A 24,631-nucleotide genomic window follows, 5' to 3' on the forward strand; every position below is an offset into this window, starting at 1 on the left:
TGGAAATGGGGCTAAGGTTTTATGGGCCAAACGGATTGGACACAGTCAAGCTCAGGGGGCATGAATATTGGATGTTATTTCTGCTCCCTTTTTATGTAATCCATTGCCAATACATTATTAATAGATGATATCATATCCAGAACTACTGGACAAAGCACTACAGAGGAGTTGTATGAAAGGAGCTCTATGTGGTGGAGACTGTGGCAGAAAATACAGTTGAAGTGATATTATTTGGTCACTGTGGACGAGGACAGCCTGACCAGGCAGTCTCCACAGTGTCATTTTTTTGGGGGGGCGAGGGGGGGGCAAAGTACAGCTCATAGTCGAAAGAAATATGGTGAACACGGTATTTTCTACCAGGAGCAAATCCTGCATTTGTGGGTTTCAAATGCACTGAAACATTGATGAAGTATCAAATGACACCCAAATACAAGTTTAATGGATTTTGAAGCACTGGGATACTTTGCTCATCCTTCTTGACTGCAGTGAGTGAAGTGGAAATCTTTTGCGAGGATCTGGAGTTTTCCTTGCAAAGCTGCCTCCCCAGTTTACAGTAGCAGGGGAGCAGTGTATCATCTGAGGTGCGGATCCACGGGCAAGGAGACGGCGCTAAATGTGGGACTGTTTAAAAAAATTTTTTAAAAAATGGAAGATTCCCCGTTTTGATTCAGACGTCGAATTCTTCCCCAAAAAAAAAAAAAAAAGGCCAGGGCTTCCAATTTTGATTCATTGTCATTTCAAAGTTCGGGGATCTCTGGCTGTGCAGTTTTTATGAGCCACAGAAGCGGTATCGTACTCGTGGTATAAACTTCACGAGAGTTGCAGCCACTTTTTTTTCTTCTCGAAAAAACACATCACTCAGCGGTTACACAAATCCTGCTTGTCCAAGAGCAAATCCTTAAAAAGTACTTCTCAGCACTGCCCATCGCGGAGAGGAGATAAACTATCGTCCACCTTTTAGTTTTTTACGGCCTGCCTTGATACTGTACATCAACCGGTGATAATGCCATTAAAAGTAAACGTATAAGCCTCTCAATAAGGCTTACATAGGGAGTGGACGCGTAAGGTAATATTCTCTTTTTAAGGTCAGTTTGAATTGTTTTTTCTCCTGGGAAACGGCAGATTGATAAAGAGCAAACAAAACCTCTTTTCTGAATGCTTGTCCTCCATGGCCTCAATGAAGGTTTCATTCCTTTATATCATCCAGCCCAATTCCCAGCATGCACGGCCATTGTGGCGCTTTCAACTGGAGCTCTCCATTGACTGGCTCATTGTCCGGCCACTCTTTTGTGCGCGCTATCACCGGAGCACAATCTTTCACCTGAACAGCACAGGAGCGGGGCCTGGATGTGGCCACGTTTAAAAGAGAGGAGCGAAGGAAAGAAAGAAAAAAAGAAAAGAAAAAAAAACACAGACGCCCGTGTAGATGCCAGGCTGCGCAATTAAGCCGCCTCTAATGAAGAAATATCCGGCACGTATATATATCAACTTTTAAAATTCTCCAGTGATGCTTGTTAATAACGCGGCCGTTAGTCATGGGCAGGCAGCCTGCGTCACACAGAGATGTTCAATATTAGCGCTCAGGCTTATATTATTGAGAGGAGGGTTGTTTTTTTTTTTTTCGTTTTTTTTCTTTCTGAAATATAACAATGCATGAGCAGATGTTTGAAGAGTGGCCCTCGGCAACACGAGGCTAGTTAAGATCGATATTGCTTTCAATATTTCTTTCCTTTGACAGATAACCAGTACTGAGGAAAGTCTTGATAAGAGTGGCAACATATGGATGTGGTGAGCCTCGCTCTCTTTTGATTGCGTGACCCCGTGACCTTTGCCTGTGTTTGAGAGGGAGGCAGCCACATGGTACGGTGGGGGTCTGTCAGGCTCTGGTTATAGGGCATTATTGACCCGGGATTTATAAATATTTAATGCACACATTAAGATCATGGTGGAGGGTGGCCATTAGAGTTCTCCAATAAAAGAGGCTCTCACGATGATTGAATGGTGTGGCAGAGCTCGTGGCTGATTGTTGGGTACAGAGAAACCTGCTGAGACAATATACTGCACCTCCAGCCTGCCCGCCAGGCTTCAGGGCTCTGAAAGCTGCCAACAACTGTGCAAACTTGTCTTTTTTGGGTGTTTTTTTTTATCCTCAGAAATGATCTTTCATTCTTGTTTCCCGCTCAGTTTGGGTTTGTTTTCAAAATTTTAATATTTACAGACTGTGCACCTTTTTTTGTTTTGTTTTGTTTTTATTGAGTGAAAAGAGACAGAACTGAACAAGGTGATAGACCCAAACCTGTGTATCTGAAACAGATAATGCAACGTCAGGAAGCAGATGCGTGGCTATTGTTATCAGACGCTCCTGGATTATCGAGGGAATGATTTGAGGCGCGGCGAGGCAGCTGAAAATTAAATGGCTCTTTTGAGTGTATCTGTCCTTTGCGCTATCAGCAGCTCCTGGACTATCACTGCACCGGGAGATCTTTGCATAGCCGCCTGACATAATAAGCTGTGATATGCTGATTGCCACTCAGGTTGCTGTCGTTTAATTGTGCATTAAAGGCTGAGGTGGCCTCTGACAATGTTGCCTTGATGAGAAATTGACATTTTGTGACCTGCACTCGGCTCCCACTCAGGATGCCAGATAAGATGCTCAGTTGTTTTTAAGGAGAACCACTATTCTTCCCTCAAACACTTCTATCCTTCTGTTTGACCCACTTGATGAGTATAGATTTCACCATGGCCCTCCTTTCAGCGCGCAAACTATAAGAGGTTCAAAACGATACCAGCCCTTATAGACAAAGGATAACCTTGCTCTTTCAATGTATCGATTCTTTATTAACTAGGAGGCTTAATGCAATGAAATGAGGGATTTGAATGAGCCCCATTTGGGGTGCTTTGAATAAAAAGCTTGCAGCTGTTTATGAATGACTACAATGAACCTTTGAAGCACCACATATGCAGAATATGCTGATACAAAGACCAGTAGGAATAATTCACAATGTCAAAGTGCTTTGCTGAAAGAATATGAGTTAAGAGCAGTTTTCATCTTTTTTTTTATAGCTGTTACACTTTTTCCACAGGTTTCAAACAATTATCTCTATAGCAATGTCTAAAACACTACATCTTACAGACGAATCACAGGTTTGTCCTCAGAGCTTTTCGACTGTCTTTTTCTTTTTTCTTTTTTTTCCTTTTTCCTTGCTCCTGATTGTCAGTTTGTCTGCCGGCCAAACTGTACTCAAAGCTGAAGAAGTCCACAGTTGAGGTGCTATTGTGTTTTTACTGAAAATTTTTAATAAAACATCACTTATTCATTTCTGTTTCCATTCCAAATGTTGACATTTTTAAATTTTCTTCCCTGTAAACACATGTAAGCTATGTGGCAGAGTCATAAGTGGTGAGTAAAAATGACTTCTATACAGTCTACAAAACAGAAAAAAATACAACCACAAATGGAGTGTTTTTTTTTATCTCCAAGGTTGTCCCTCATGCACATTAGTCTCTATTGGATCTTAACAACTATCATATGGGTCACAAACAATTTATTTGACAATACAACCAACAAAGTTTTTCTCCAAAATGGTCTGTATAGATAATTTAAAATCAATATAAAAATAAACAATGAAGTTTGACTTCCCCTTTAAAAAAAGAAAAAAAAAAAAAAAGAATGGACAGAGAGTCTTGACGGAGTAACACAAATTTTGGAGGATACACGTGAATTATATGCACATTGCATTTCATCAAATACAAAAAGAAAAACAAATGAAGGCAACAGTTCTTGGCTGAATTATCTGTGCTGCATCACTATATTAAGGGCATGACGATTAATACATACATAATGAAAAGCAATATACAAAATTTCAGAGATAAATACATTATTTATAGTTGATATGTTACAAAATTTCCCTCAGTGAGCGCAAGTGTGTGTTTGAACAGAAATATGAGGATGAACTACTATACTCCTACATTCTCAAATGGGTCTTTCATTTTGTTTTTTCAACATTTTCGTTGGTCTAAAAGAACATGAAAAAGACAGATGTATAAATATTTAGCACAAGTTTGGCAATATCACAATAGTCTACAATTTTTAACCACATATAAAACACATAAGGGAGTTTGGAGCTAGAAGGGGGAGACTGCTCCTCATCAACAAGAAACAGACTTCACAGTAGCCTAGGAATGCATTAATATACAGTGCTAGCAAAAAAGTTGAAAAACATGGCAAAACACACTTGCTTTAAAAGGAAGCTCTAGACATGGAAGTACATCATATTCATCAACAGAGCAGTGTTTTGTACACGTCAGTGTGCTTGTTGAATTAAAGAGGATTTTTTTTTTTTTTTGTTGTTTTGTTTTTTGTCGAACTTTTGAAGATGATTTCTAGCTACAATAAATTACAAAATTTAAGTTAAAATGCAGGAATGAAACATGACACAACCTTACCCCGCCCAGCCCCGCCCCGGTTTTTTTTTTAACTCGTATTTGTTGTACTTTGATGATCAATTTTTCTACATTATATATCTCATATATTTTTCCAGTTGAAATTCAAACTGTTCTTGGCCCCTGTGTATTTTTCTCACACATAAAAATACAAAAAAGTCACATTATAAAGACACACAACTGTTGTGAATCTATTAAAAGAGAGTTGAAACAGAAAAAACAATTTCTGAGGCAAACAAGTTCATTGGCAAATGTACTGTACATCAGTGTTTTTTACTTTACAACCAGATGGTGAGTCCACAGAGTCCCTTCCAGTATTGAATGTGTGGCTGATTGGACGTATCCGAGGCCGAAGCACAACCCGACAGGTATACAAAATAAACCCTTCATCATCCCGTGTCCTCTTCAAGGGTGATAAAATGGGGAAAAAATATACAGGAGGGGGGAAGAAGAAAAAAAAATAAAAATCCCACAGAAAAGAAATATTGTTCCTTGTGAAATCCTTGTCGTCTGCAGGTTTGTGAAAGTCATTAAAAAGAAAAAACCACGTCTTTCTTTTCTTTCTTTTTTTTTTTCCTTCTGTTTTGTCTTTAAAAACAGAACAAGCGGTTGACTATACATTACACCAGCATTTTTGCAGTGTGTTGAGGGGGGTTTGGGGGAGGGTGGGGGTAGGGTGGGTGGGTGGGTGGGGTGGGGTGGGGTTGGGTTGGGGGGGTCCTGTGAAGTGGTAGTGTGTAGACTGGTGCTTGAGAGGACGAAAGTGCATTTACATTGGAGGGACAACCAGGCCGGACATGGCTGAGGACGAAAAAAAAGGAGACAGAGACAAAACAGCGGTTATTTCATTAGGCCACAGCAGGTGTAGAAAAAAAATTTAAAAAGTAAAATGTTCTAAGTCATTGCATGCATGTTAGTGGATGTGCGTGCGTGTGTGCGTGTGCGTGAATGTGAACATGAATGTGTGTGGGAGTGCAGCCATCTGACGGGGCACGAGTGCGTGAATGTATGCCTTAATGGGCCTGTTTGCTTATGTGCTCGCGAGTGTTTGCCGTGTCGGCCAGCCTGCTGCCGCACGTCCTCCTCACGGGGCAGAGTTTGAAAACCTCCCTCCTGCTCTGACATTTCAGCCCCCAGCATGCCAGTCCTGCTATGTGTGATATTTCTCCTGGCGTTGGGGTAATGGCAAACAGTGGCCCAGACTCCCAGGAGATGCGGCCGTGGTGACGGCAGAGCAACAACACGGTCACTTCCCACAATGCCACGCCGCTACAGTACCAGACACTCCTCAGACTCCCCCTCAGATTCATTCCTCTCGCTTCCCTTTCCTCCACTTCGTCTCTTTATCCTTGACTCTCCAGCGCATGAACAGCGCATTAGTCCGACATTTCCACGTTCCCTAAGTTGCGCCTCTGCGTCATTATCCAAGAGAGATTAGGCAAGATCAAAGGTAGCTTCCGTTATTTTACCAACACCATCTGCTTAGGATATCATTAGCAACTGTACCTCACCCTGAGAGTTTATATATTCAGTATTTTCACACGTTTTAACAATTAGGCGACTAGTGAAGTGCTGGAATGATATATTATTATATTGCACTGAGTATATTTGTAGAGTCATGGTTGAAATGCTTTTAAGTTTGCCAGCGCAGATGATGGCAAGGCATTGCTCATTAATTTCTGCACAACATGTATTAATAAGTATGAACGTGTAGCAAGATGAACTTTAATTTCCCACTTCATTAAGCCCAATGTTATTAATCTTGGGGCACACACTACGGCTAAGCTTGTTTTCAAAGCAATCATGTTGGTCATGACACATGCACAAAACCTAATAAACATAATTACTAAAACAATTCTGGGAAGGTCTTTTCCTGCGACATCAGAGCGGATCATTTGTATGAAAGGGCAACAAGGATGTACTTTGTGTTTGCACAGACACCACAGCACTCGGCAACCCGACGGCAGTAATGCGTGTATGTATATGTGTGTGCGTGTGGGTGCGTGTGTGTGCGCGAGTGTGTATTTGAATGTGAAGTGAAAGGTGTAAATTGGCCTGTCAAAATGCATATATTTGTAATGATTAATCCCTCACCGAACCGGACAGAGGCCTGAGCAGCGGTATCTGACCAGTAGTCCGTGGGGAAGGGATGAGGGGGTGAGGGGGGCTCACCTTGCAGTCCGTTGCCGTTGGCGCTGGTGCAGGAGGGGGGTGGGGAGGCCTGGGGTCGGACCACAGGGGCGAAGGCGCTCTTTTGTTTAACTGCAGAGGCGATAGGAGAGAAGAGGGAAGGAGGGAGGGCGAGAGTGAGAACATGCTGTGAGTAGTGCTCGAGAGGGAGAGGGCAGTTAAGGTAAGGCTGGGATAGTATTACTGCCAGGGGGGATACATGATCAGTACTCACAGGCCCCTACCATCAACATCTTGTCCGGTTGAACAAACACAGGTGGCATATGGTTAAAAAAAAAATACACATAAAAATGGATACTTTGTTTAATTCCGGGCTACACGTGTGTCCTTAAAAGTGCCTCGGCGAAACAAGTACGTGCGAGTTGAAAAGCAATATATTATCACCGTCGATAATATTTTAACCCCCGTCAGAAATGATTCATTGGAGTGAAAACGAATGTGGGAGCTGGAATTAAATCAGCGGCGGCTTAGTGCTACTACAGCGTGCAATAGTGGCAAGCTACTCACTTCCATATGGGGAGTTGGCAGAGGATCCGTTGAGGAACCCAGGGGAGCTTGGCACTCCCAGGTTCATACCGGCATTGCCGTAGCCATTCATGCTGTTGCTGACGGTGTTGTAGCTCGACTGCTGTGGGGTGCTGCTGGAGATGTAGCCCCGGGGGGACACGCTGCTGGTGTTCCGGCTGTAGCCCACTGAATAGCACGGGTGGGAAATGGAAAAAGGATATTCATTCATTTCTTTCTTTTCTTCAGTGTTGTATTTACAAGGGGTGTTGGGAGAAAAAAAAAAAAAAAAAAGTCCATTGATTACAGTAAATGACACAGGAAAATTTACTGTTGCAATCAAGCACTTTTATACCAGCACACACTGCAGATGTCAGTTTAATAAGAGAAGAAGCTGGCACTTAATTGCCCCCCCCCCCCCCTTTAACTGCCTATGAGGACGTCGACAGCAAAATGTTCAAAAACATAATGTCTATCAATTTTCTCTTTTTTAATGAGTAAAAAAAAAAAAAAAGAGTGTGGAGTTTAACTATTTCTCATTTTGTTGCAACACCCCCGGAGTACCCTGAAGGACCCCTTGCAGGACCCTGCGCCATATGTTTGAGACGCCCCGAGTTATGGAGCCAGACCCTAAATCACATACCTTGGTCGTTCCCTTGTGACTCAGACACATTGACTGCTAGTTGGCTGCTGAAGGAGTTGACTCCCATCATGCCGTGGGAGGCTGTGTTAGCGAGAGAGGGGATCTGGTTGTGGTTGCGGGGAACGCTGTACAGGGCCTCGGCGATGTCAGCTGCCCTCTTCAGAATGATCTCCTGAGAAGCGCAGAGAAGGCAGAGGTTTTGTTATTTATGTTTTTTTTATTATTTTTTTTATATAGCAATGCTTTCTCTTTGATGCATGGTTCATGGCTATATGGTTAACTCAACAATACATGTAGCCTACATTGTTCCAGATATAGTGGTGGAAAATATACCCTTTGGTGATGCGATCAGTAAAATTTTCATTTGTTTTCCTCATTGAACGGAGCTATGCGCAACCTGAAAGCAGCTGCGCGAATGCTGACCTGATTGTTGTGGGGCATTCCATACAGGGCTTCGACGAGATCAGCCGCCCTCTTCAGTAGCACCTCCTGATGAGAAAAGCAGGGAGAGTAAATGTTAGGACCCGGAGAGGTTATGTCTGAGACCCCTGTCGTTCGTGCAGTAGCAAACAATATCTGCGGCAGCATTAACCAGCGGGAGGCTTTAGGGATGTTTACATATTCAGACGCCGAAATAAAAAGCCAACCTGATTTAAGAGGCACCAGAGCTGCGTTTATACGCCACTACCAGTTTGCTCATTCCTTCCATCCATGCAGAGCAGTGAATAATGTTTCCTATCTTAATTAAACTGGCATAGTCCTTTAAAAACAACACCTCACCCCTGATTCGAGGCTTCACGTTTGCTCCGGAGTTCAACGCTGAGTCCCCTCTCTTCAGAACAATAAAGTGAATTAGCTCTGGGTTAATCTAGTTCTGTTGTAATGACATTAAGGAATTTTTCAATTAACCTCTTTGACTGGCTGTTGCAAAGGACTTCACAAATGACTTCCCATCCAGCAAGAGCTGGGTGCTTGTGCCTTGGGGACACGGATGCTCAGGATGTGGTCTTATCCATGTCTGCATGCTTGCCCCCGCTTGACAATGCGGATTAGCTGTGTTGCTTTGGCTCTTAACACTGAAAATGAGTTGGCCCCAAATTCTGTTTCCCCCCCCACCCCACCCCACCCTGTTTCGGGCTTTCAGCTAGGTGGGGCTTGGCCCGTTTGTGTGTCTTTATCTGCTCTTTGAATTCAGCACTTACAATTAAATCCCTCTCAAGCAACCAGACTGCTCTCTTTGTTTTCTATAATACAGGAGGCAATATGCTCTATGAAAACCCTCTCCTCCTCTTAGAGTGCATTTAATCTGACAAAGGCAAGTTGCAGACATGGCGGTTGCGTGTGTTTTTTAAAATGCTCGCTTGTTGTCACCTGCTGTAGAGCAGAGATTTGTCGACTGCGCTGTTAGAACCCTGGTTAAAAGCAATGCAAATCTGTCACCAGAAACATCTCAGATGGCGCTTGTTTTCTTCCCACATTCGCTGTGTTTTCTTTTGCGGGCCTCGGTAATTTGTCTGAAGTGTTCCATCACTTGGCAATAGCAGTGTGGGATTAAGACGGCAGCTGCCGTAAATGAATGTAAACACAGCCTTCGCGCCTTCAAACAGCGGCCTCCAAGACTTGGCCTGCATTTCCAAGGCGCAGCGTATGTAGTGTGTACGGAGTGTGTGTATGGGCCCTTTCATCCTGAGGAGCATATCTACCACAGTCCTTGATTTATCAAGATGAATCACTGTAGAAGCCACTTCCAGCGTATGCCATGCTCTCTTATAGAAACATATCGCTTAATCCACCCCAAGTTACCGGATGGGTGGCTCTTAGAATGGGCATTTACCTCTGAAATTGGTGTGTATGCTCAACGTTGCATGCATCTAGTTTGCATACAAATAAAGAATTATGGTTGTCGTGAGGCAGGTAGACTAAATGAGAGGACCAGCTGTCTTGATGTGTTCTCATCAGGCAGAACAGATTTCTCTCTCTCTTGCTGAGTGAGATAAAGTGGTTTTCTTTCTTTTTGTCTGCAGTTAATAATTACCAATAATCTATTCTATCATATTTCAAGATCTCCTACATGGCTCTCAATTTTAAACAACAATTAAAGCAATTAAGACTGTCGCGCACGCAAGCCATGTTTCATTCTCTGTAAAACGTCCCCTCCCTCCTTGTCCATATGGTACTTTGCAGCAGTGACATAAGGACAGCTTGGAAAAAGGAGGAGAGAAAGCGATATTGCCTCTCATCCTTAATCTGTCGTTTACCGCGTGGTGTCTTAACTAACCAAGCTGACTCGCAGGGCTATGCTTAAGTGGCAACCTAGTCATATCCGCGGATGATGAGAAGTGCTGCACCCAATCAAGGCAGAAGTTTGTTTTCTTTCTGACGAGACGCTTTCATGCGTATCAGCTCACGCTGTGAATACGATTAACACGGAATAGTGTTCTGAGGGCATTTCCATGTAAATCTCAATACTGCTCCAGCATAAGTGTAATTGGCTTTCTTGTCATGGAGACATATCAGAACACACCATGTTAAATTGAAACAATTAAAGGCTTCAAATGATTTCTGTTGTTCTGTGACAAATGCGTGACAGATTCCCTTCCATTGTTTGCCGTGCTTTGCATAAAGGTCCCGTGTTCCGCAACTGTTTAAATGGAGCCGCTCACATGACAGATCACCTCAGATTTAGAGGCTGTTTTATGTTATTGCCACGAAGAAGAAAAAAAATAATAAGTGGGAAGTCATAACAAATGATGTGTTATAAAAAATATCTAACAATAAGGAGACGTGGTCCAGAAGAGCCCAAATGTGATTCTTCAAGCACTAGATTAACATGGATGTTGTATTTATATTATCACAGTTAATAAAAGAGGGCCTAGGTTATGTAGCTTGGAGTGCTAATGCCATTATAAAACTGTAAGGCAATTACTCTGTTAGCTCTAGCCTGAGGTAATGAATGCATTTAGAAGCATAGGGCCATTAGATGAAGGTACTTCAAAGAGCACAGGAAGAGAGATTCATTTAAATACATGGGTAATTGCTTGACATGAACACATTTGTAATATTTTCTCCTTGTGGATTACACAAAGAATTGGAAAAGAATGGGCTTATGCTCATTTTGGGAGGAAAGAAAAGAATCCAAAGCAATCAGCTTAATAATAAAACAATATTGAGTTTCCACTTTTAATTTCATAATGAATCTAATTTGTTACAGAAGAGAGAAATTGAGTGTGATATAATGTGATATCCAGTCTATTTGTCCATTACTGCCAGAGGGCACAAAATGGTATTATAAATTGTCTTTTTTATATTATGAATAGAAAATTGTTTTATAACAAGATCTTAAAAAGGAGGGTGAATTCCAAAGTCTCTCTTCACTTAACGCGATGCCCGCAAACCAATCTCCTTTCTCATCACTTGACTGCTCACACTTATTACTTTCATATTCACCCTGGACTTTGCATTGAATTTTTATATCTCCACTCCTCCCACAGGGTCAGACTGTCATCTACGATGTTGTCTTAGAATTACGAGGTAAACTTCAATCAGAGGCAGCTTCCCCCCTTTTTTTCTCTGTGTAGCAACAATATTAGCGTGCATCCCTTGCTATCCATGAGCACTCCCATATTGGCTTTCTGTCTCCTTACAATTACCACGTGTCTTACTGGTCCCAGGGAGAAGGCTGGTGGAAATCAATAGCGCAGTAATATTATCAACTGGAGGGTGAAGTCATGGGAGGGGGGGGGGGTGGAGGCGGTGAGTGAGCTTGGTGTCGATTTGCCTTTCTGCTAATGCACACCCCGCGTCCTCCAGCTTTATCTTCTTTTTATAGAGTCTCCCTACCTCACCTGCACCCTGTAATGGCTGTTCTCTATATGCCTTTTCTGTTCTCATTCCAAATGTACATGCCAGCTTCGGCCCGCCGCGGGCTGTTTTATTGGGAATGTGCTTTTGACCCCGAGAGCTGACCCTCAGATGGCAAGCTTAACAATGACGAATCACTTGGTGGGATCATTTACATGCCCCCTGAACCCCATATTTGGGTCCATTAGAGAGCAAATCAAATATTTATGTTGTTTATTGGAAGTGCAGGGTTTCATCTCACTGTGTGATTGTTTCATGCAAAGGCTGGGAGAGCGCGCTATATTAAGTATACACACACACCCAGGAAACTAATCTTAGGTTCAGTGTCAAAAATCTGTCTCCGAGCCAACGACGTTTTTGTATCCGAGGGGAGAAAAAAAGTGAGGTTTTTCTGTAATAAAGCCGGGTTTAACATTGTTGCTCTCTTTGTTTCGAGAGATGTGGTTTTCACAAAGACACTGCGTGACTTTATAAAATAGAAACAGTGGAGCTCGATTGACCGTTGATGCCTGCGGAGATGGAAGGAGTCATGTGGATATTAAAGGTAAAGTGTACTTTACCTTTTGGTCTACGTTTACAGTTGAAATTAGAGTAACATTTCATGTCTAGGTGTTGTTTCCTGTCTCCACAGGGACCGGGTCTAATTGAAACACTTCATATACTGAGCCAGGGACTAGCTGTGATGTTCTATTTCTCCACATCGCTTTGGTCAAACTTCTATAGCTACCACACGGTCTGTTCTTTATTAAATTGTCCGTTGGACATTAATGATATTGCTGTGTTGCATGCTGGGATTTAATAGATAAGGTCTTTAAAGGTTTTACAGTATTATTAAAACTCCGAGGTGGCCTCCACTTTACTACATGCCGAGGGGTTTTGAATGTACTAATCAGTCATATTATTACACTTGACACATCTGGAACGTCAGTCATCAAAATAGTTACTGGCAGGGTAGCAATTAGTGAAAACAGAGTGAGATTTTATCAATAGGAAAAAGAGTGAGGGAATCAAAGAGAGGGAAAGGAATAAAAGAATCAAAGAGATTTTTTTTTTTTTTTTTTTTTGGGAAATGTGTACAGGTTAGTTTTTCAGGCTCAGATCTTTCAATATGGCAGCCTATTTATGTGCCACAACAGTGTGTCTAAAACTGATGGGGCTTTCAACTCCTTCACCCGGGTTCAAAAGAAAACAATAAGAAAGCCAAAGCATAATAACATGCAGTCTTTGTCTATTAGCTGCAGTAAGACGAGGGGGTTTACGGCACAGGGTTCTGTAAACAAAAGATTAAACCAAATCGAGCTGCAGAAAATGAAAGGAAAACATGAGTGGGGTAATGAGGGTGCAGACGTCGTTTCTGACCAGATTACCATCTCCACAGACTACTGGAGAGGAAAACGCCTGATTGAGCTATTTTACCACACAGAGAGTTTACGCCTCTCTCCACACACAAAACCAATACCATTACCACACTGGTTAGTGGCTAAGCCACATATGCGAGGCGAAGCTGTTTAGGGTCACAGTGCTCTAAGTTGATGGTGATGTTGTTTTGTTTGTCACATTAAAGAGTATCAAGCCGTTTTTACCCCAAAACAGGACCGTGCCATCGCAGCTCAGAGTTTTCTAATGTGCAGCAGTGATGCCCGACTGACCTTTGGTAACCTCTCAGGATCACCGGGGTGTCTGGGGATGACCTTCTGCAGCCTCTGGAAACCATAGTCGATGGTTGGCTCATTGAGGGCTGCAAGAAAGAGAGGGAGGATAAAAAAAAAGGTTAAAAAAAAAAGGTTAATATTAAACAATTTCAGGGTTAATTTTGTCAAAGACGGAGGGAAACTAATTGAGAAATCTGTTAAGAGTTTACAGAACAAAAGTCATTTCGGAATGCCTAATTTTGTCAAAACCTCAGGGGTGAGACAATTTTTATGAAACATCAGTGGCTCTGGGGGGGCATGTGATGGAAAATGACACAGGTTCCTCTGACACTTGTGTCACCAAGTGCTATTCCATTAACAGCCGTGATGACCTACATCAGTGTGAGGATCCTTCACAGGAACCCTCCCCCTTTTTATCTGCCTGAGAATATTGACTACAGCAAACTACATAGCGAGGGTCTTTTAATCTAACAGAGCTTTAATAATCTGTGAAAGGCTGTCCACACATTGATCTAGTGTAAGTTGCTGTCATTTCAACCTTCTGCACCAACTGTACTGCAACACTGGGTCTGTGAAATACGGCAGCAGATCCCATGGAGCCATTAATCTCTCCCACCCCTCAAATAGTAATCTGGGGCATGAGGCATATTGGGCGATGAATCAGAGGCACAAAGTAAATGAATCATAACCCAGACTTTGGTGAGAGCAGGGCGTTTTATGTCTGACAGTCCTAATGGGTAATTGAAGGTTTCCTTACAGCTCCGCCTGATTCTAAACAATCATGTGTACACTCATAGGCAGGACAAGTGGAGGCTGGGAGGGCAGAGGAGAGAAGGAGGGGTGGAGGGGAAGGAAGGGGGTGAGCAGTGTAAAGGGGGAAGGAACGACTTAATAGAGAACATCACTTCTCAATGTAGATATCATTTTCAGGAGAGTAACTCCGCCGAGCAAGGCGCTTCATAAATCAATGGCTTTCTATGGAGACTAATAAGAGCTGCCTGCCTCTATTCATTGTTCACCCTGTAATTTGGCCCATCACTCATTACTCAGCATGTAATTTCAGCATTAACACCGCACAGCTCGCTGAACCTGCTGAACACCAGAGAATGTGAAAGCAAGCAAACGCTCCCCCTACCCCCCCAACACACACACACACACACACACACACACACTCGCGCAGGGAGGCAGGCAGGGCCACTGAAGCACGAGCCAAGGAGTCACGGCAGGGAAACGAACATTTATGTTTCTCATTCTTCCTTTTGTTTGCTCTCCTCTAAACAAGTCTTCACACACACACACACACAGTACCTGCTCATGCATACATACAGTAGTCATGTACTCTCACAGAAAACATACATACAATCGAACACATGCACCACTTGGGCCAAAACCTGAATACAGTAATTGCTAGTCCGACCGTGATCAGACGGAGCAATTATGTGTTCAAGCATGGACAATGCGGGGTGCTAATCGATAGCAGGGATCTAGCTTACAAATACACTGGTGTTCAACCCTATAGGCCAGATACACCTGAATAACCCCCACGCCACAGCAACATAAACTGCTGGAAATCTGATTTGACATGTCATCATGTATACCGAAACGACAAAGGCCTGTTTCGGAATGTGGTGGAAAGACATCTTCTCCTCAATAAAGGATTGATCTGCCGTATTGATCGCATATGACAAGGCTGGAGCCGGGAATTTGCCCCCTTTCTTTTGTTATTCCCACCCCCCTTCTTATCTATGCACTCTGGTAGTCCCACAGATGTGTATATGTGTTAAAACGAGTGTGAGTGTGAGTGCACGTGCCCGGCTGAGAGAGTGTATGCGCGGCAGCCCTTGCCAGACCCCGCTGCTCAGTGTGATGTAAATTGTGTATGTGTAAAAAGCACTCCATAATCAGGCCATCCATCATCAGAGGCTGTCAGTGGGCTCTCTCAGGGTGATACATCACGCTCTCCTGTCCTCTGCCTCAGCTGGGGCCTACACAACCCGCCAGGCATGCTGGGAACACAGCCGGAGAAACGTACAGTACAGGACGAGACCTGGGTTGGGAGAGGTTGTTCTGTTTGATGTGCCTTTCCAACGATAATGGCGCCCTACTGTAAATGCAGACCCAAGGATTACAATGAATGTGATTTGGAGGGTACGGTACCCCGAATTATTGCCTTATTCTACGACTGTGTCTATACAGAATATCATGGCTAGATACAGTTGAAGTTGCCTCCTCCGCCTTTTAAACACAGGCTCGCTGTTCTGCGGTGGCAGTCCGAGTGTCAGGCATGATCTCCACATGTCGACATGTCGCCATCTCATCTATCATGGAGATGATCTTTGTAACAACCCCAGCGTAATGAAATTGGTGACACAGACCGCCATCTGCTATTGATTTCATGCAAATGCTTTTGACAGCTGATGGAGACTTGCATTAGCACTAAACGGTGCTGTCAGTTGATGAGTTGACAGTTTTGTAGTCGTAGCATGTACACTGGTGCAGACAGACACAGACAATGTCAATAATCCTGTAAGAGCCGCTGATGATATATACTGAGCACTTATATTCAATCTCCACAATAAATGTGTTATGTGTGTAGTCATTGCGTTGCTCCGCACATTTTTCCTCCCGAGCAAAGATTTTCTTTCAGCTGCTGAGCTTTTACAAGACTCATCGGGACTCCTCTTCTTACTTTTTCTTATACCACACACATTGACGGCAGCCTTTCCCCCTGCTTTTGCCCCCACTTCTTTACCCCGTGTCTTTTTTTTTAATCCATGTAACGTCATTATGCTCCGACTTCACACTCTGTCATAAACTTAACTCTAATCTAAAGAGCAAATCTTGCTCCATTGGCGCTCCTGCGTGACTCCATGCGTGCCAAAATTTGTTGCGTCCTCTGTGTCCCTCCAACACAATAAGGTAAAAGAGAGGAGGTGGGGGGAGGAATGGGGGGGGGGGGGGGTAGTCGGCTGGAGCAATTGAGTGGGGGGTGTGGAGAAGCCATGCCATCCCTCCTTACCCCTCCTGTACAGCTTCTCAATCGCTGCAAGGAAACATGAAACCCTCCACACACATCCCATAAATCTTGCGCTGGGTGGGGAGTCTAGCCGAGGGGAGGAGGGACCAAGAAAGGTGGAGGGGTGGGGGCGACGCTGGGGGAGGTATGATAGGGGTGGGTGAGTGGTGGTGGAGAGGAGAGGGGGGGGGGGGGGGGGTCCCTGGCACGTTCCAGTCACGCCCGCTTCCCGGCCCGCGGCCAATCAATACCACTTTCCTGTTTTAGAGGCGGGTAATTATGAGGTGGAGAGATTGTGTGACCTCTCACCCCTGCTGCATTACTCGCCTGATATTAAGATAAATTGCCTGATTTTGGGTAAACATATGCTGCAATTCAAACTGTCAGCACTGGTTTGCTCAGGGATAATTTGTATTGATCTCCTGGCTTCTTCCCCATTTTGCTTACTGACCTCATGGATAATTAGAGAAAAAGAGACACGGGGAGGTAAGGCAGGGCTTGCATTTGAATACTTTTCAGGGGAGATGAAGAGCACATGGGGGTGGGGGGGAGACATTAGAGACTAATAGAATTTTCATTTTCTCTCATTTTCTGCTCAGATTTAGACAGCTTACTTGTATTGTTCAATTATATTGCTTACACCTTTTGCTTGTGTTACAAAAAGGAAGATGATTTAATTTCAGGCAGGATTCAGACGGTGCAAATATACTGAGACAAAATGACAACAAATATGTTCAAATTAAACAGCTGATAACTTAAAGAAATTATTGCCTCATGTGAGAAGAATTTGCATGATAAGTGGCAAAAAAAAAAATAGAAACAGACCTGCTGAAGAGTGTGCTTGTCCCTCATGAAGGTTTGGAGGAATATTTGTATGAATATTTTAGTGATTCTCTCTCCTGAGAGTGAATGATCATGTTTCAGAATATGAAGAAGTGGAATGCATGACTCGGTCTGCAGCTGTGACCATATCATTTCCAATTTTGAATACGGCGCATGCGCTCACGCGTCCGTGGCAGACCTTCAGTGGAATTCCTCTGCCTGGAATGTGCACTTCCCAATCTTATTTTGATCTGACGCCTTCATCTGCCGCCCCCCCTTTCATGCCACTAACACATTTTCTCTGAGAGCTCCTTCAGCCCGCCTCAGTCCAGCCACTTTACTTAAAATGTAGAGTGGATGGCGTGTACATGGCATCCGAGTGTGGTCTGCTGCTCCTTCCCCATGTTCCCAAGAAATGGGACATGAGTAACCGCTCTACAGGAACAGTGTAACATGGCCGATGCTGGCAGCCAGAAGTGCTTACATGGCAATACACCAGTGTGTGCCCTCGGTCTATATGAAAGTGGATTGAACACATGTATTGACTTACAGTATCGGGGTATAAACATGGGGAAATGTTTGAGGAAAGCAGTAAATTCAAGGGAAATTGTTCCTTGTTAAGTCTATGAGCCTGAATGGGAGCTTGTACAGAGTACTGGCATTCCTGCCAGCCATTACAGCTTATTACGATAACTCTATCTTTCCAGGAGATAAAAACCTAGCCTTGTTGCCATTTGCCAGCTATTACTTTCGCTAATTATACTTAACTGCTTCGAGCTTATCTCCACTCCTCCTACACCATTGAGCAGTTATTTTTTTCTTTCCCCTTAACACAAATTAGAGGTGGAGTGGGAGTTGGAAAGGGGGAGACAGATAAACAGCACAGGCAGAAGTTCATTCAAGTGTTATTGTATTTCTGACTTGTCAAACAGTCGACGTGAAGCCTTCTAGACACCAGCAGTCTGTTAGATGGATGCACTTCACAACAGCCTCGACAAACATAATGACCGCCTCTCGCTGCTGTTCGGCAGTTGACGAGAGAGCGAGAGAGAGAGACTAGAGAAAGAGTAAATCTCCTCTCTCTGTTACTGTAAGGAGTTAAAACCGAATAGGTGCATAGGAGGAAGGTGGAGTATTCAAAGTCATGCTGCCGCTGCACCGTGAATAAGATTGGTTCCAGTGTAAAGGGAACCGAAAACATGCATGCAGATGTAGACGCCATTGGAAAAAAAAAAGAAGATAAAAAAAAACTCAAACCAAGCCAAATTTGAGTTTTCACAGCAAACCCACGCAGAGCAAACCTCATCTGTTTCAACACTGACCATATCATCGCCATCCACTGCAGCCAGTTATCACTCAGTGATTCCATCTCCAGCAGTCTCAAGTTGAACAGGAAATTAAAATTTCAAAGATCTGCAGTTAAGATAAATCAATGGAGACAGATCAATGTTCATTGAAATTTCATGAACTTTGAGCCAATACAGATGGAAAAAAAAAGAAAAAAAACCTAGACAGTTACAGTCTCCTGCAGATATTGCTCCTGCAACAGATAAAATGTAATTAACACGGTTAAAAGGGAGCAATGTTACAGATTGCACATCCATAATTCCAGGCTCCCTTCATATCGGCTGTATTATTAGAAAGGGCCAAAGACACCTGTTCAATCCTCTTAGATGACATCTAAAGTATGTGTGCCACTTCTCTAAGGACGTCGGCGGACTTTCACACATTACCGGCCAGCAGAAATCAAATGGGTTCCCTTCACAGCTGATTGCAAGCGCAAATTAATATTGTAAAATGAAGATCAATACATGGACGGGGCACAGATCGATGACGGCTAAATTACGGCCGCATTTTCCCCCTCATTCAAGATGAGTTGTGTTTTCCTCTCAAAGTCAATACCGCGCTGCCTCCCTCATTCATTTCTCAATAAACTTGCCGATGAATTTCAATCAAAATGCGGCAGTGGAGGGGGCTTGAGGGGGCTGGAGTTCTTTTAAAGCCCGTTGGGTGTGGATCATACTGAAAATGGGGCAAGAAGAGGAGGAAGAGAAAAGAGGAGGAGGAGGGGAAAGATCCTCGTCTATCAAGAGCACCCCCCCCCCCCCCCGCCCCCCTTCCCTGCCTCCTCTGTCTCTCTTTCCTGTGGCAGAGGACTGATGCTGTGACTTAGTGAGGACAATCCATTTTAAGAGCCATTACAAAACAGACCTCTAACGATACAGTGGGACAAAAAGTGGGTCCAATTAAAATTAAATCAATGAATACTATCCTTACAGGGAGGGAAAAAACACACACCCATACTTTCATTTTTCTCTTGAAAGATAACCACAATACATTTCACGGAGAGATGTAATGGGGGGGAAATACATGCTCAACTGCAAGTACTTATTTCAATCAATTTCCCGGAGCTGGATTTCACAGGTCACTTGCTGATAACACGCTGTGGAATAATGCCACAGTGTGCTGCTCAAAGCCTACCTGACAAGCTGCCTGACAGTGGGGGAGTGCGAGCACGTGTCACGTCAGCCCTCTAATTGGACACAAGGACCTTCCTCCGTGGAACCTTGTCGCGCAGCACACAGGCTCACAAGGCCTTCAAACCAGGCCCATCTAACTTGGCAACGAGTGTCTGCTCCACTCCTGTGGAGCCGGTGCTAAATACCAGAGTTGTAATGAGACAGGCAGGTATGGGGATATGGCTAGTGGATAACATGCTTTGACACATGCTAAAACTGTTGTGCCAACTGGTTACAACCCACTTGACTGTGGCGCCGACATTTATGAAGGCCCGTGTCATCCCTTCTCGTTGTACTGTTTCGTACAGCAGCAAGATTTTCTTAATTAATTTTTTTCCAACGCGCTTTTTAAATGACTCTAAAATGATCTGTGAGGATGTTTTGAAGACTGTAAATATACATCCCCCATATGAAGTATTTGGTGCGTGCTTGCAATCCCTCCTCAAACGCTGATCTGTTTACATTCCTCCTTGAAGGTCTTTGATTAGAGCATATCTTTGCCGTTGGCCACACCCCGTCACTGACCAGCAACCAACCGAGTACCAAACCCAACCCTGCAGGACAGGAAATGAAAAGGGAAGCTCTCCATCTGATCAGCTTGTGAGCCTGAGACTTCAAAGTAACGGCAGGGTGGAGAGGAGACATAAGGATAGGCCCAATTCACAGGCTGGACAGCGCATGGCCCTATCTGATGTGCTCTGATAAAGACGTCTGTGTTTGTTTATTTAATGTCTTTTTTTTTTTTTTTTTTTGGTGGGGGAGGAGGGGACACGGTCCAAGACCACAAAACATTTTGTTCCTCTTTCGAAGAGTAGAACAGGATGTGAGTTTAATTTGGGACTTGAGGACAGGATAAAACTATTTCTATTTCTGGATTTCTCCACAGCAAGTTTGACTAAACATGTAAAACAAATATTCTTGCGGAAATTTGGATTATTATTTTTTTTTTTTTTAATTGACATGCATATGATAGGAAATAGTATTTGGAGTGTAGCTATAAAAGAGACCTTACTGCTGCACCATCAACACCTTCCTTTTCCATCCCTTACAGGGTTGACATTTCTTGATCTCCACCAGTATTGAGTGAAGCCCACATGACCCCTTTGTCCTTATGTTGATGAATGACTGCCTCATACCCATTTTGTCAGATTTTGGTGCAGTGGAGTCGATAGCGTCACCTTGACGAGGAAAGTTTGTGATCCATCAGCCCTCAAGGCTGTCTGGCCACAACTAAAGCCCGGCATGAGCAGCTCACTGTATGGGGCATCTGCTTCATCCAAAATCCTTCACCCAGTGTGCTGCAGCGTTGTGAGGTCGAGCGAAAGGCTCTTATTACTGCTGCTTTACAGTAAGGGGGGGGGGGGGGGGGGGGGGGGGGGGGGGGGAAAGAAAACCATGGAAAAAAAACACTTGACTTGTACTAATAGCTGAGAAGCCATGCTGGTCACCAAAGGTCTGAAGACGAAGCACCCTGTCAGTGCCCAGCTTGGGAAATTAGCAAATAATGTTCCCTTCCCCCTGACAAATGTGTGACAGCTCGCCTTCGCCAATCATTCTCTCCTAACGTTATGATGCATGTCCTGGATCCCCACTGGAGGATACAGGCGAAGTTTACTGACCCTCAATTTACCCATGACAAATGGGGTCCCGGTAAATGTGCGTTTTCTGGGGCGCGGAAGGGGTTCATTTTAAGCAATCCTGGTTATGTGGATGTCACTGATTAGGATAAATAGTGGCGGAGTGTGTTAGGACTGCTTGCAGAACCGTATTACCAAGGGCCTGCACCGTTGCCCCCGGAGGGGAGCGCTCACGGAAACTTGGCCAAGATAGAAAACCAAAAGCTCTGATGCAATTAGGAGCATAAATTGGATGAATTGTACGCTCGCGTTTTTATTTATGATTTACTCCTTCATAGACTCCTGTAACTACACAGTAAAAAGGTTAAGGTGCTGCAAATGAGGCTGAAAATGGAGACTTTTTGTTGAGAAATATCCCATCAAACCCAACTCGCACTGTCCTTAATAAAGTGTAAAGTATAATAAAGTATTGACTCGGGTACAGCCACGACTTTCTCCTTTTGATTTTCTACAACCTTGCTGACAGTTGGTTCTACCAGCCCTGTCCTGACCAATGGATAACCAATACATGGATTAGACAGAGGACAAGCTAGCAAGTTCCAAGGGAGGATGTTGTCCGAGAAGGTAAAAAGGTATAGACTGTAAAATAGAAAGAAATAGGCAGCATGTCATTTCTTTAAAAATGTGCCAATTAAAGAAGTTATAAGCTACTTGAAGCAGCCAGTAATCGACAGCATAGTAAAGTTTTATATAGCAGGGCATGTCTGTTTGTCTCATTAGTGTTTTAAACATTCGATAGTCAATGCCAACAGGATTATTTGACATATACTACAGGGTGCTCCCTTTCTGAGAATGGATTGTGAGTTTTGGACCGGTTCCAGGGTGCTAACCCGAGTGAGGACGTGTCCCTCTGCTGTTCGAGTCGACTGCAGTCTCCTCTGTGTTGACTCTTAGTAATTTGTGATAATTTCTTAAATTGAGCGAGTTAAATCTCCACAATTAGGGTGGTGGTGCAAGAAGAGTCAACATGAAAAAATGAAAAAAAAAAAAAAAAAAAGGGGGTCTAAAAAGGCCCTCCTCTCAAGCCGTGCTCTCAAGTCACGCTTGAAGCCATATGCTTTGATAACTAGACCTTTGATATGCACATGGTGCTCTCCAATATGACACCAGAACATTCAGTGCCTTTTAGACCGCGGTGTCACTGCATACCCTTTTCAGCCCATGTAATCCGCTATTGTAACTCTGGGTCATTTCAAATCTATTTGCTCATGTAGTCCCATTTGTTCAAGCGCCGTAGCACCGGCAGAGAAGATCTGCTTTGAAATGAGCTGTTTCATTCTTAAATACATGATCCACTCCCGTGCACTCGATGCATCAGCCAATTCACTTTTTAGTGCCGGAGAGAAGTAGCTAACATCCTTTCACCTAGCAATTACTGTACATATGAAATCAGCGGCACCTAATTCTAGCGTTATGCATTCTGCTCCCTTTAACGGTTTCATTCTTTAAAGCGTCAACCCTTGTACAATCAGGGTGAGCCACACAGGGAATAGCAGAGCGGAGGAGCCGGACTTGTCTATTGGTGACTTTCTCTTTTAATTCACCGCACTAATCAATTGTACCACCGTTGCCTCCAGGGGTAATTGTATCTTTATACTAACTGGAAGTGAGTAGGAACCCGGGGAAGACAGAGAGGAAGAATGGGGGGGGTGGGGGTGGGGGGATCAACAAAGATAGAGAGAAGGGGACACGTTTCCCCAGTAAAACCTGATGGTAATCATCCCAATCCGCTTAGCCTCTGTGACTAATGGGGTCTGTTCTTAAGGGACCTGGCACTTTCACTAGGGTGCTATAGAAGCCATTAATGTCTTAACTTATACACCTTCTCAGGGCTGTGCGGTAACACACACACACATACACACACGCACTACATCACTCACTCTCACACAAACAGACACACATACAGTTACGCAGCCACACTACACTCCTGTTTCATTATCCCGGTGCCTTGTTGGCCTCTGCTCTGCTCCTGCTAGGGAGGTTAAATGCAGGAGAGCTGGGCCAGACTGCACGGTTGGAAGAGAAGGGGACGGATGGCTGGGGGTGGTGGTGGTAGCGGTGGTGGTGCTAGAGGTTTGGGGGGCGAGAGAAAGGGGAGGGGGGGTTGATGAGAAACAGCTGCCCCAGGATGGAGGGGTCTGGATGGGGTTTCGGGGAGGTGGGGTTGTGTGTTGGGTGAGAGGTGGTGGGGGGGGGGGGGGGGGGGCAGCTCCAGCAGAGAGTGCTGGCCTTGCTCCGCTCAAGGCCAGGGCTGTGCTGAAGGCCTACGTGTGCTGGGGGAAGTGAGAGTGCTTGACGCACCCCCATTTTATTCTGCCCATCAGAGCTGGAACAGACAGAGGCTTCCAGGTCAGACAGGCTCTGACCCCCGCAACCTCTGTCTCCTCACCAATGATGACAGATAAGACCACCACTTCCTTCTGTTAGCCAAGATAATCAGATCCTTTACTTAGAGTGTGACACACACACACACACACACGCACACACACACACACACACACAGAGTCTCGCTAACACATAAGCACCTCCTTCATCTCGTAGTGCACTTTCTCTCCTATGAATTCATGTCGAGCACACGAGAATAACTTCAGACGTACTCATGCACTTAACCCAGATATTGCATTTCTAATCTGATTCATAAAAAAAAAAAAGTTAAGCCACATTTTGGCTTTCAGAATCAGCAAATTAGCAGAAAGCATTACCTGTATCACTAAAGGATAGACAGAGAGAACTGGCAGAATGACTTATCCTGACAGCTTGAGTTTAAGAGAGCTTGGCAACGCCCTCGTATGATGGCATGTCAGAGGGAGATGGAGTTGCACTTGTAGGAGCCCCTCTACGAGAACAACTTTTCACTAGCTTTCACGTTTAATATTCAGCGAACGGGGCCCTGGTTAGTTCATTATTAGTGCCTGGACTCAGGGCTGAGGGCTCCATCCAGAGAGAGAGGTGAGAAAGCGCAAGGTGGGTGGTTACAGCAGAAATCTGTAGAAAGAGAAACAGAGAAGGGAGAGAGTGAAAATGTTTTGACTCACCAGTATAGACGAATCTCCCAGGGGCACCTTTGCAGAACTGCTTGGACTTGTAGGACAGCGTGACTTCCACAACACCGGGGATGTGCCGAGGTGGAGTCTGGACGCGGATGGCGTGGGGAGTTATCAGCTGGGTTACAAAGGGGAAGCAAAGAAATAATGAGCCCTGTGCAATAACAAGCTACGGAGCGCGTATTGTTATGACCGCTGGCTGGACGCTTTCTCCAAACCGTTTTAAAGTTTCAAAATATTTCGAAGTGTACTATGTACATGTTAATTGAATTCTGGGCGTATCCGAAAATCTGCGTCATA

At 44.2% G+C, this 24,631-nt stretch overlaps 1 protein-coding gene across 6 annotated transcripts in view; it reads right to left on the reverse strand.

Moving 5' to 3' along the window:
* Positions 1–4,361: 4,361 nt before the first annotated feature.
* Positions 4,362–24,631, reverse strand: part of LOC308120900 (transcription factor COE3) — a 68,810-nt gene continuing 48,540 nt past the window's right edge. For 3 of the 6 annotated variants that reach the window (XM_080481817.1, XM_080481818.1, XM_080481816.1), the window contains exons 10-16: positions 24,323–24,449; positions 13,291–13,379; positions 8,204–8,269; positions 7,781–7,952; positions 7,141–7,326; positions 6,616–6,705; positions 4,362–5,244 (exon numbers count right to left, since the gene is read on the reverse strand). In XM_080481817.1, coding sequence (XP_080337943.1) covers positions 5,213–5,244; positions 6,616–6,705; positions 7,141–7,326; positions 7,781–7,952; positions 8,204–8,269; positions 13,291–13,379; positions 24,323–24,449 — 762 coding nt within the window. In that variant the 3' untranslated portion in view covers positions 4,362–5,212. Of the gene's footprint in view, positions 5,245–6,537; positions 6,706–7,140; positions 7,327–7,780; positions 7,953–8,203; positions 8,270–13,290; positions 13,380–24,322; positions 24,450–24,631 lie in introns of all 6 variants that reach the window. The other 3 variants (XM_080481815.1, XM_080481814.1, XM_080481813.1) reach the window with 1 other exon arrangement.

Source organism: Lipophrys pholis, assembly GCF_963383615.2.
Source record: "Lipophrys pholis genome assembly, chromosome: 15".
In the NCBI taxonomy this organism is placed as follows: domain Eukaryota; kingdom Metazoa; phylum Chordata; class Actinopteri; order Blenniiformes; family Blenniidae; genus Lipophrys; species Lipophrys pholis.